This window comes from Rhinatrema bivittatum, chromosome 12 (genome assembly GCF_901001135.1).
Source record: "Rhinatrema bivittatum chromosome 12, aRhiBiv1.1, whole genome shotgun sequence".
In the NCBI taxonomy this organism is placed as follows: Eukaryota; Metazoa; Chordata; class Amphibia; order Gymnophiona; family Rhinatrematidae; genus Rhinatrema; species Rhinatrema bivittatum.
This window is the reverse complement of record NC_042626.1, coordinates 53,869,516-53,882,515: the sequence shown is the minus strand read 5'-3', so window position 1 is coordinate 53,882,515 and position 13,000 is coordinate 53,869,516. Positions and strand designations below refer to the sequence as shown.

At 51.1% G+C, this 13,000-nt stretch overlaps 1 protein-coding gene across 2 annotated transcripts in view; it reads right to left on the bottom strand.

The window, feature by feature from the left end:
• Nucleotides 1-215: 215 nt before the first annotated feature.
• Nucleotides 216-13,000, bottom strand: part of DHX8 (DEAH-box helicase 8) — a 60,305-nt gene continuing 47,520 nt past the window's right edge. The window contains exons 19-23 of one of the 2 annotated variants that reach the window (XM_029572899.1): nt 5,629-5,766; nt 4,675-4,803; nt 2,211-2,407; nt 1,926-2,105; nt 216-1,560 (exon numbers count right to left, since the gene is read on the bottom strand). In XM_029572899.1, the coding sequence (XP_029428759.1) occupies nt 1,341-1,560; nt 1,926-2,105; nt 2,211-2,407; nt 4,675-4,803; nt 5,629-5,766 (864 nt within the window). In that variant the 3' untranslated portion in view covers nt 216-1,340. The remainder of the gene's footprint in view (nt 1,561-1,925; nt 2,106-2,210; nt 2,408-4,674; nt 4,804-5,628; nt 5,767-13,000) is intronic. The other variant, XM_029572900.1, reaches the window with a different exon arrangement.

Genomic DNA, 13,000 nt, shown 5'->3' with positions numbered 1-13,000 from the left:
GACTGTGCCCCTCCCTCTCCCTCCACCACAATCATCTGGCTTCCGGGGCAACCAGCGATGCTCTCAGATTATGGCTCTACCGAATGACGGTATATAAAACTCAACAAATAAACAAATACATAAATTATTGCTTTGATACAACATTGGATGCGTCAGGAGTCTGATGATTGCTCTGAGTTCCTAGTCATGGTAAGGGGCTTTTTGGGGGGGGGGGGGGGGGGGATGGGGGGGGACTGCTGCAGAAGCCTGGTTTCAGTTTTATTAGCAACTGCATTAGGGGAGAGGGGGTAGAAATATATCTTCTTTTTTTTTTTTTTTTAAACTGGCATTCTATTCTGGTCAATATGTAAAAAAGAACCCAGGACATTCCTTACAATTCCATGCTTGTAAGGATGACTGGGAATTGGCATTTTGTAAATTACAATATGATTTTTAAAGATATACAAGATAAAAGGTGCTAGAAATATATTTTATCAAGAGAACCCCCGCCCTACCCTCTCCTCCATATTATACTATTGTCATTGGCCAGATTCAAAACTTGATGGCACTAAGCCACCCCTAAAGGCGAGTTTCTTCCAACCTGGAAGTCAGCCTGAGCAGAGGAAGCACAGAAACAGGTTAAAAAACAAGGCCCAGAAAAATGAACGTTACCTATAAGTACTCGGGAAAAAAAAAAGACCGACCTACTTTAAAATATAAAAAAATTTATTTTCCTCCCACACTGAGTATAAAGCCATTTTGCAGCATTATACACCTACATTTGACATTTGCACACACCTACTTTTTTAAAATGTTGGTGTACCAGATTCCTGGTCTGTCCCTCTCCTCTCCAAAGCATCTGGAGAGAAAATCCAGTTTAAGTTCTTCCGGCTCTGCAATTCAGTAGAACTCAGCCTGAGCACCACGAATCTCCATAGCATTGTCAAAGGTTCCAGTAATTTTTCAAAGGGCAAAAAAACCCCCCAAAAAACCCCCCATGGCATTCTGGCAGCCACAGAACGGCTGCCCCATGCCTGCCACAGTAATCCTGATTTCTCTGCTCTGTTGGAGCAGCAGGGAAGGTTCTATAGGATTTCTCATGAAATATCCTTTAAAAAAAAAAAATAAAAATAACTTATACCATGAAGACCAAAGAAAAACCGGTATTGGGTGGAGGAATGTGATGGCTGCAGTAAAGTCATCCAGCTGAGGTTCTGTGGTTTGGATTAAACCATTACATTTAAATACCCCTCCCCCCCCACCCACAAACAAAGCAGCGCTCTCAGTCTTGGGCTTTTGATGCAACCGTGGGCGCCTGCTTCCAGGCACAGGCCGAGGAGTCCTTTCGCGCCTCTTGCTGCTCACCGGCGCCTGAAGGCGCGGGAGATTCTCCAAGCGTTGGGCTCTTCGTAGCGGTTGTACAAAGGCTCCAGCCGCTGCTGCTTCTTCTGCTTGCTGAGTTTGGTGGGGTCAGAGACTTTGAAGAACGCAGGGGCAAACTCTACCAGCCAGCGAGGGTCGATCGTCGTCACCTCCCTCATGTACTCCTTGGTGGTCAGCACCAGCTCATGATACACAACCCTTGAGAAATGAAGAAAAAAAAAGACACAAAAACACATCTCTCTCTAATTATTTGGACAGAAAAAAGCCTTCCTTACAGAAGATTTGCACGACAGTCATCTAAATTCTCCCCTCCCACGTTACTGGTGAATACCTGCCATCAAGCCCTTTGATTATTTTCTAAAATGCTCCTGCAGTTTCCTGCTCCATCAGAGCCATCCCATATGAGGATATGATGCCAGAATCCTTTATTCGGAACTGCTTGGTGTTTCCCCTCCCGTTTTTAGCCCCTCATCACAGTCCGCCTCGCTTCAATAAAGCAGGAAATCTAATTCATATCTTCTTATGCTCAAGACAAGAGACAGGATTGTGGCTACGTTGCCTACCATTCCGGCTGCCGGTTGAAGAGCGCGCTGGAGGGGTGGATGTACACCACCTGCTGATCAATGAGGGTACGGTATCCCTCCTGCGGGTCCTTCTTCGCCGCGTTCCGGAAGAAACCGCTGCAGATGGCTTTCTGAACTCGGACTGTGGCCTTTCCGCAGGACACCACGTCCAGTTTATGCCTACAATGACAGGGGGAAGGAAGAGGAAAGGAGTCAAGGCCTGTCACCTGTGGGCGGGGGGAGGGAGAGACTGTGCTCCTGCCCTTCCTGGATGTGCTCGCCCACCTGTCCATGATCCCCAGCATCTGTTTGCGGATGTCCTGTGCCCTGCGCAGGGAGCGTGCCTGGATGAAGTTCTCGTAGCACCAGGGGTTGGAAAACTTGTTGTTCTTCCAGGAGTTGTACACGGCGAGGAGTGTGAGGTGGTCACCCTCCGTCTGATGGAACTTCGCCTTCTTCTGATCGGCCAGCGCTTGCTTATCCTGCAGTTGTAATAATAAATTCAGTTTTGCGGCTGTACTTGTGTGTGTGGGAGGCAAATTTAAAAATGTTTGTCATGATAAAAACAAAAACAAAAAAAATGATGCCATCTGCAGCCCATGTAAAATGGAGAAATTACTTACCTGATAATTTTGTTTTCCTTAGTGTATATTCTACTCCTGCATATACAGATGTCACCTTTTGCGATCTCATACCCAACTAAATTAAGACGTTGAAATACTGAGGGGATGCAGGTGGCACGCCAGGTTAAGTGAGGATGCCTTTCAAGTTTTTCTCTGTCTCCACCTGCTGGAAGGGAGTCATAACCCATGGTCTGGACTGATCCGGGTAGGTACAGGGAATCTATGTCATCCTGCCTGACAGCATGTTTTGGCGCTTCCAGTTAAATCAGTTCTATCTTTCACAAGCTCCACTTTTACCATTCCTCTGCATTGCTGTTAGGGATGAGGGAGAGAGAGAGAGAGTTGGAGGGCTAGAGGAAAAATTCCTTTCCAAGGGACCTCAAGAGCAAAATTATCAAAAGGTTTCTGGCTGCAGCAGTGATCAGAGCCACCGATCCCAGCAGCACGAAAAAACACTAAAAAAGTGTCCAGGAACAAAAAAACCAGAATGAGTTACAAAAATTAAAGACACAAACCATACCAGGATACCAAGATATCCCAAAAGGCTTTAAAAAAAAAAAAAAAAAAAAAGAGCACATTTTCAAGTGTAAATAATTTTTTTTTTTTTGCTAATTTCCCTTTTAAGCTGTGCTAGTCCTGCATTCCAGCACTCACAGCTTCCACTTGTGCTTGGAGCCCTCTGTTGGGATCAAGTCCCTTCCTCGGCCCACACGCCATCTCGTTAGAGCTCCAAAAGGAGCACAAAGATCGAGTTTGTTAACCCATTTCCAGTGAGCAGTGTAGCAGCAGATTTAGGGGACGCAACATTCAAAATGCACACGGTAGGAAATTTGTAACTGCCGCGAAGATGCGTGATCATCTCACACCAGTGCTGTTCTCACTCCACTGGCTGCTGGTACAGTGAAGCGTTAATTTTACATGAGCTGGTAAATTAATGATTCTGTTCTGTGCCTTCTCCCCGACTGGTGCACCTCAACAAAAGTCAGCGGATTAGTTTGAAACTCACTGCCTGAACTGGCACAGACTAGGGTTTCTACCAAATCTTTTAAAAGAGCTCTAAAAAAACAAAAACAAAACCCAAAAACCCGTTTTTATTGAAACAACCATTTGAGCTGGACTCCCTGCAGGATACTTAGTAATCGGCGAGTAGTGGCAGCACTTAACTAGCAGATGCGTTTCATTCTTTTTAGCACAATAGCGTTTGTCTCATCTCCCCCGTCACAAACGTTTTGAATGTGTGCGGGTTGTAAAGGTCTTTTAAATGAGATAAAAATAAGTAAGTGTGTTGTAACTATAAGTCCCTCGCACGCTGAGAGCCTGAGCAGTAACACTGTGTGCATGCCCGCTCTGTGCCCTTCAGTGACTGTATTCACCAGTTCACCCAGACCCTCCAGCACTTCACCCCAGGGAGGGAGATACAAGGGATGGGAGGAGTTTTTGTTAAGACGGTAAATCCTTGTATAGCTTGCTGGGTGTTCATTTCTTGGATGTTGATTGGTTTCTACTTTTTAAAAAATGTAACAAACAGTAAACTTCCGACAAAAGACCAGTCCGATTTCAGCTGCGCGAGCTAATTAGCAGAGGTAAAAGCATATGGACAAGTCTGGCAATGTATGCGCACGCCTACCGCTTACAAATTAGCACCATGCGTGCAAGCTTCCTGATCTGCCCCTTTTCTAGTCCCCTTTCACATGCGGCACTGCTAGTGCGCACGGACTTCAGGCTTTTGCAAAATACCACGTGCATGCATGCTACTTACATGCATCACTTCCAGCTGTACTCGCTGAAAACTTCTGGAAATTCAGCAAACCCAACAAAAGCTGGAAGTCAGGGGGCAGACGGAGGAGGAGACCTTTCCGGTAGTTAAGCTCTAAAACAAGTTACCTAAGGTGGTGGTGGAATCCCTGTCACTGGCTGTTTCCATCTGTCTGGGAAGGTTTTCATACAGGGGATCCTGCTGGGAGGCACAGGCATAGATCACATGAGGTCTCTTCCAGCTTTGTCTTTCTACAACTCAAAAGGCCCCTTCCCCCCTCCCCCAAGTAGCCTTTGTAATTAAACAAGTGACCTCCTGTAGCAGGAGCTTGAGCTAAGGCTCCGAAGCTGGAGGTGGGGTAGAGCCTCACCTTCGGTCTGTAGAACACATTCTGTACTGAGAGCATGGAGACGATGGTCAGCATCTCCTCGCTGCATCCCAGATGGACAGACATGATCAGCATCTTACAAAGCATGGGCTCCAGGGGGAACTCTGCCATCTGGAGAGGAGGGAAAAACACACAGCACAGAGTCCGTCACGAGAGCCTGCAGGAGCCTCAGCATTTAGGATCTGGGTTTCGAAAGGTGAAGAGGCCGTCCAGAGTCCTGGACCGGGGGAAGTGAATCCTGAGCAGTTATCACCTCCACAGAGGAAGGAGGAAGCTGGAGGCACCCCATGTTTACAAGGCAAAAAACAAATCATAAATGCAACGTAATCCTCTATCCATTGTATTTCTAACCCACATCTCAACATCTTTTGCAGATAATTTGGGGCTTGACAGAAAAACCAAAAGTTCCTTTGTTCCCTTTGACAATCAAAACCCCAGATCCCTTGGCAGAGGGCGTCAATAACTACAAAAATAGGTACACAAGGGCTGGAGTGTGCAGCCTTCAGAAACAGTCCCTATCTTTGTTTGTGAAGAAAAGAAACTGGGGGGAAAAAAAAAAAAAAACAACAACATACACACACAAGAGAAAGTGTGGGAATTTGTGACAAAACCATTCTCTGCCTATAAAGCAGGCAGCCATCCAATACTTCCAATACAAAAAAAGCTTCAATGCAGAAGTCTGCAATTCTTCTGGGGGAAGGGAGGCTGAATAATTTAAAGACATTTTTCACATTTCATCAACAGCATTCCTTGACACATTTAAGGGGACCTTTTTTTTTTAAAGGTAGGGTGAGACCTGGGTTTGCAATATCAGCCCCTCCTTCTAGTCACCATTCTGCTTGAATTAATCATGGTGGTCCATGATATGGAGTCTCTCCACCTTTCCCCTGACAAACGCTGGCAAAAGCACAACCTTTAGTACTGCAGGGGACTCACCCTGCGCCCCAGTCGGGTGAGGAGCCCCTCATCATCCAGGGCACCCAGCGTGTACAGCTGCTCCATGGCCGTGATCAGAGTTTCCATTGGGGGGGCGTCCATGAAATCAAAGGACAGCAAATCATTGATTCCCATCGCCTGTGAGCAGGAAGAAATCAAATCCGTTGAAACAAAGAAATACTTATGTGTTATTTTTTTTTTTTTTATATATACCGACATTCGATCGAGATATCACATCGGTTTACAGTTTACGTCTCATATACGTATATGGGGGAATGAATGCCGGCGGGGGCCGTGCATTCATCCAGGCAGAGGGAGCCGGCCGCTTTCGCCGCCGGCTCCCTCTGCCTGGATGAATGCACGGCCGCCTTGAGCGCCGAAATCGCACGGGCATTCATTTACTGCCGGCGGGGGCCGTGCATTCATCCAGGCAGAGGGAGCCGGAGGCCGCTTTCGCCGCCGGCTCCCTCTGCCTGGATGAATGCACGCCCACCCGGCCGCCTTGAGCACCGAAATCGGGAGGAAGGGAGAAGGGAGAAGGGACTACAGTAGCAGGCCCGAGCCTTGCTACTTTTTCGGTTTGTTTTTTTTTTGCTTCGGGAGCAGGGGACAGGACTGGGGCTGCACCGGAGACCGGACGGGGCCTTGAGCGCCGAAATCGCCCCCATTTTTTACACTTTATTCCCGTTTAAATTTTCTAACACCACACTAACACCAAGTAGAGGGTGGCGGTAAACTAACAGGTTAAGGACGCGGCAAAATAGCGGGTTACAAAGGAGATAATCTGAGCGCACGTCACAGTATCGGAGGGGAATAGCTAATTCCTTCATTATACAGCTAATTCGTTCATTTACATATCATATACATGCTGCGTGCGGAAAGGGTTATGCGTCTGTTTTAAGAAGCGCTAAGGACGCGTGAACCTGGAGACTGTATCGCTGGATCGCCTTACGCGTCCGAATTGTGCGCTCCCAGCTCGTTACAGACGGGAAATCCTCAACCGCACGTTACAGTATCGACCTGTGGGTTGGGAAGATGTTTCTGACCATGGAAAGGGTGATCAAGTTGCAGGATCAGGTGCACCTACTTCTGTGACTTTCGGTTCCAAGAGTCTGGGGCTATTTACATGTCCTGGGATCTATGGGGTCTACGCTGGAGTTAGTTCCATGCGAATTTGCTTGCATGCAACCCCTTCAGAGGGCCCTTTTATCGCGTTGGAATCCGCTATCGGATGAATTTCGGCTTCCTTTACCACTTCAGGGGGATGCCAGGTCCAGTCTCTCATGGTGGCTGTCTCGTTCCAATTGAAAGAAAGGAATGGACATGGAGGAACCTGACTGGGTGGCGGTGAACAGCCTCAAAGGTTGGGGGGTGATTTGTCAAGGGAAAACTGCCCAGGGATGGTGGTCACTAGAAGAGATGTCCTGGTCAATCAATCAATCAAATCGACTGGAGACCAGAGCAGTTTGCAAAGCCTTGCTCCCTCCTATTCAAGGAAGGACAGTACGAGTGTTCTCGAACAATGTGATGACAGCGGCATGAAGAGTTGCCTGGTGGTGCAGGAGGCACAGGAACTGTTTGGGGGGAGAGCCATCTAATGGGACTGGTGGCGTCACATGTGGCTGGATTGGACAATTTGCAGGCGGACTACCTCAGCAGGCAGAGACTGGATCCAAGGGAATGGGAGTTGTCCGCTGAGGCTTTTGCCTTTATACAGGCCAGATGGGGCAGGTCAGAGTTGAACTTCATGGCAGTTCCAAGAAATGCAAAGATGGTTCAATTTTTCAGTCACAAGAGAGAAGTCGGCTCAGAGGACATCGATTTCAGCTCTGACTGACAGCGCTGTTACTGTATGTGTTTCCCCCATGGTCTCTCATAGGTCGGGTGTTATGTCATATCAAACTTCACTCAGACAGGGGGATTCTGGTGACACTAGAATCACCCTGGCACAATGCCGGCTATGGGTTACAGACCTGGTTCATCTCGCAGTAGATGGTCCCATTCACTAGGCCCATCTGCCTGGGTTGTTGCGGCAGGGACCCATCTTTTCAGACCGGGTGGATCGCTTTTGTCTAGCAGCCTGGCTTTTGAAAGGCGATGTCTCCGCTTGAGGGGATACTTGGAACCTGTGATTACGACTTTGCTTCAGGCAAGGAAGCCCTCCACACTCTCCAAACCTGGCTTATATCCGGGTTTGGAGAGTGTTTGTGGTGTTTGCATAACAAATTGCAACCAATGAAGGTGAATGTTCCTTCCTTGCCTGAAGCAAAGATTACGACTTTGCTTCAGGCAAGGAAGCCCTCCACATTCTCCAAACCCGGCTTATATCCGGGTTTGGAGAGTGTTCGTGGTGTTTGCATAACAAATTGCAACCACTGAAGGTGAATGTTCCTCAGGTTTTAGCCTTCTTACAAAACAGCTTGGCTAAGGGATTGTCCTATAATTCCCCTCTGGGTTCAGGTGGCCACCGTGGGGTGTTTGAGGTAAGGTGCAGGGAGGACCGTTGATGGCCTGGATGTTGTGCGTTTCCTGAAGGGGGCAAAACATTTGCGTCCTCCGGTCCGAAAGGTATGCCCAGCCTGGAACCTTAATCTGGTCCTTCGAGTTGTGTGGTCCTCCCTTTGAGCTGATTAGAAGGGCTTCTTCGAAGGATCTAATCTCGAAATCAGTTTTCTTGGTGGCTAAGAAGATATCAGACAGAGCTGCAAGTGTTGTTGTGTAGGGATCCTTTCCTATGAATTTCGGAGGTTGTTCCCTAGTTTCATCTTAACCAGATGGTCAACTTCTGGCTTTTCCACATTTGTCACCAGATGCTCCTCTTGCGAGAGAGCTTCATTTATTGGATGTGCGGCGAATCCTCTTGAGATATCTTAAGGTGAAGAATGCCTTTCGGAAATCAGATCATCTTTTTGTCCTGGTCAGTAGAACAAAGAAGGGAAATAAAGCCTCCAAGAACACGATTCCAAGATGGCTGAAGGAGGCGATAAATACAGCTTACATCTGTAAGGGTCGGTCGGTTCCAGAGGGGTTCCGGGCGCATTCCATTAGAGCGCAGGCAACCTCCTGGACGGAGTGCCAACTGATTTCTCCGCAAGACATTTGTCGTGCAGAGACATGGTCTTCACACTTTTACCAAACATTACTGCCTGGATGTGCGGGTGCTAGAGGAAGTGGCTTTTGGGGATAGTGTGTTGCACACAGGTCTTTTGAGTTCCCGCCCAGTATAGAGGGGCTTGGGTACATCCCACTTGTCTGGACTGATCTGGGGTATGAACAGGAAAGTAGAAGAAAATTATTCCTTACCTGCTAATTTTCGTTCCTGTAGTACCATGGATCAGTCTAGACAGCGGGTTATGTCCCCAATCCAGCAGATGGAGTCAGCATAAACTTTGAGGGGGCGTTACCATATATACTACTACCCCCTCTGCAGGAGTTCAGTATCGAGTATATCAAAGCCCGATGAGAAAACCAAAACTCCTCAGTGGATCAAGTTTAAAAAACTGGCAATAAGCCTGGAAATTCAAGTAACAAACTGCATAACTCCCCACCAACGGGAGGGAGCTGCGAAAACAGCATGCCAAAGTGTAGGGAGCTGTGAAAACCGTGAAAACGGAGAACTCTTGAAGGGAGTAGAACACAACAGGACCGTAGTGGCCGAGCAGGATGAGAGCCCAAACGCGGTGGGCGTCTGGACTGATCCATGGTACTACAGGAACGAAAATTAGCAGGTAAGGAATAATTTTCTTTTCCCTGTACGTACCTGGATCAGTCCAGACAGTGGGATGTACCCAAGCGTCCCTAAATCGGGTGGGGTCCTGCGAGGCCCGCTCGGAGAACCTGCTCGCCAAAATGTCCCTCAACAGGAGAGGCGAGGTGTAGGCGATAGTGTTTTGAGAACGTGTGTAGCGATTTCCAGGTAGCTGCTCTACAGATTTCCTGAGAGGAGACTGAACGAACCTCCGCCCAGGAAGCCGCCTGAGCCCGTGTAGAATGCGCAACGATGCCGGGAGGGGGAGTCCGCCCCGCCCCAATGTATGAAGCGGCAATCCCGTCCTTCAGCCATCTGGCAATGGTTGTCTTTGAGGCCTGAGAGCCCTTCTTAGGCCCGGACCAAAGAACAAAAAGATGGTCCGAAATCCGAAACTCATTGGTAGCTTCCAGATAGAGGCGCAGAGTACGCTTGACATCCAAGAGTCGGAGGGACCGCGGCTCCGAGGCCGCGAAGGACGGCAAATCCACCGTTTGGTTCACATGGAATGCAGACACTACCTTCGGAAGGAAAGAGGGAACGGTGCGGAGCGAGACTCCGGAGTCGTAGAAACGAAGATAAGGCTCTCTGCACAACAGTGCCTGCAGCTCCGAAATGCGGCGAGCTGAACAGATGGCCACCAGGAAGACAGTCTTGAGGGTGAGGTCTTTAAGCGTTGTACTGCGTAGCGGCTCGAAGGGAGGTCCCGACAGGGAGCGAAGCACAAGGATGAGACTCCAAGAGGAACAAGGGTCCCATAACGGAGGCCGCAAATGCTTGACACCCTTGAGGAAACGAGCGATGTCCGGGTGCTGTAGGAGAGAGCCCCCATCGCGCACCAGCGAACCAAGGGCGGCCACCTGAACCCGCAGTGAATTATAGGCGAGACCTTTGTCCACTCCCGCCTGTAGAAACTGGAGGATCTGAGGGACGGAAGCCAGTGCGGGTCTCGTGTCCCGGCTGGAACACCACAACTCGAACACCTTCCAGACTCGAACATAGGCCACCGACGTCGACGTCTTTCGCGACCGCAGCAGCGTGGATACTACCGCCTCCGGGTAGCCCCGGCGCCGGAGGCGGCGCCTCTCAAAAGCCAGGCCGCAAGACAGAAGAGTTCTGCCTGCTCGAAAAATACCGGGCCCTGATGTAGGAGCTGGGGAGGTGCCCCAGCCTGATTGGCCCGTCGATCACCAGCTGTAGCAGGTCTGCAAACCAGGGTCGCCTGGGCCATTCTGGAGCGACGAAGACCACGGTCCCCTGATGGCTTTCTATTCTGCGGAGCATCCTGCCCACCAGGGGCCACGGTGGAAAAGCGTAGAGCAGAAGATGTGGGGGCCACGGAAGGACCAGGGCATCCACTCCCTCCGCGCTCTCTCCGGCGACTGAAGAAGCGTGGAGCCTTGGCGTTGAGAGCGGACGCCATCAGATCCAAGTGGGGGACTCCCCACCGATGGACGAGAAGTTGCATCGCTTTGTTGGAGAGAGACCACTCTCCTGGGTCCAGCAGTTGACGACTGAGGAAGTCCGCCTGAACGTTGTCCACTCCAGCGATGTGCGAGGCCGCTAGCCGGACGAGATGACGCTCTGCCCATTGCATCAGCAGCGCCGCCTCTAGCGCGACCTGCGGGCTGCGCGTGCCTCCTTGTCGGTTGATGTAGGCCACGGTGGTAGCGTTGTCCGATAGGATTCTGACTTCCCGGTTCCGAAGAAGCGGGAGGAAATGTCGCAGAGCTAGCCAGACCGCTCGGGTTTCCAGACGGTTGATTGACCACTTCGCCTCCACCGTGGACCACGTCCCCTGCGTGGCGCTTCGATCGCAGACTGCCCCCCAGCCCACTAGACTGGCGTCGGTGGTTACCACCACCCAATTTGGCAGATCGAGGGACACACCGTGGGCCAGGTTCGACGGATCCAACCACCAGCCCAGACTGTCCCTGGCATTCTGCGGGAGCGGGAGGATCACCTGGTAGTCCTGCGAAATCGGTTTCCAACGGGAGAGGAGCGCCCTCTGCAAGGGCCGGAGATGCGCAAACGCCCAGGGGACCATGTCGATGGTGGAACCCATCACTCCCAGGAGCTGCAGGTAGTCCCAGGAGGTGGGATCTGGTAACGCAGAGAACCACTGTATGTGATCCCGCAAGGAGTGCGCCTTGTCCTGGCGCAGAAAGACTTTGCCCAGTCGGGTGTCGAAGGTCGCCCCCAAAAAATCCAAGCGCTGCGAGGGCTCGAGGGAGCTCTTGGAAAAGTTCACTACCCATCCCAGGGAATGCAGGAACTGTACTACCCTGGCCACCGCTGCCTGACCGTGGGAAAAAGACTTCGCTCGGATGAGCCAATCGTCCAGGTAAGGATGGACCAGAACACCCTCCTTCCGAAGGGCGGTCGCTACTACTACCATGATCTTGGTGAAGGTGCGCGGCGCCGTCGCCAATCCAAACGGGAGAGCGATGAACTGGAAGTGCTGGTCCAGTATCTTGAACCGGAGGAGACGGTGATGATCCGGGTGGACAGGGATGTGAAGGTAGGCCTCTGTAAGATCCAGAGAGGCAAGGAATTCCCCCCGATGCACCGCCGCGATCACAGACCGCAACGTTTCCATGCGAAACCGGACAACCCGGAGGGACTTGTTGACTTCCTTCAGATCCAAGATGGGCCGGAAGGATCCGTCTTTCTTTGGTACTACGAAGTAGATGGAATAGTGGCCCGAGCCCACCTCTCCGAAGGGCACGGGCGCTATAGCGCCAATTTCCTGCAGCCTGTCTGGCGTCAGCTGTACCACTCCTCTCTTGGTGGAGCCACAGGGGGAGAAAATGAACCTTTCCTTTGGAGGACGGACAAATTCCAATGCGTAGCCGTGTTCTATGGTGTCCAGTACCCATCTGTCCGAGGTGATCTGCGCCCACTCCTTGTAGAAAAGCGCCAGCCGACCCCCAATCCTGGGGGCGGCGGAGTGGGCGAGCCTGACATCATTGTGAGGCCTTAGGAGAGGGATTACCTGCTCCGGGGGCGGTGCGCGCGGGTCTGCGCCCGCGAAAGGGACGCGACCAGGGCTGTGACCTGGGGGCGGCGGGCCTGGAGCCCGACGGCCTGTAGCTCCTGTAGCGCCGTTGCGCCCTGGCTCTGGTCCGGGAGGATGCATACGTTCTGGAAGGACGATATCTATCCTCCGGAAGCCGATGAACAGCATTCTCCCCCAGAGACTTGATGATCTGATCCAGGTCTTCCCCGAAGAGGAACTTACCCCTGAAGGGCAGGGAGCCCAGGCTCGACTTAGAGGATGTATCCGCCGCCCAGTTGCGAAGCCACAGCAGGCGTCGTGCCACTACTACCGATACCATGGATCTTGCCAGGACCCGAAACAGATCGTACAAGGCATCCGCCCCGTACGCCACCGCAGCTTCTAGCCTGTCCGCCTGGGCGGCCTCAGTGGCGGGCAGATCCTGAGACGTGAGAAGTTGTTGCACCCAAAGAAGGCTTGCCCTCTGGGCAAGGGAACTGCACATCACTGCCCGCATACCCAGCGCGGAGACCTCGAAGACCATCTTAAGGAAAACTTCCAACTTGCGATCTTGCGTATCCCGTAAGGCAGCTCCTCCAGTCACCGGTATCGTCGTCCTCTTCGTG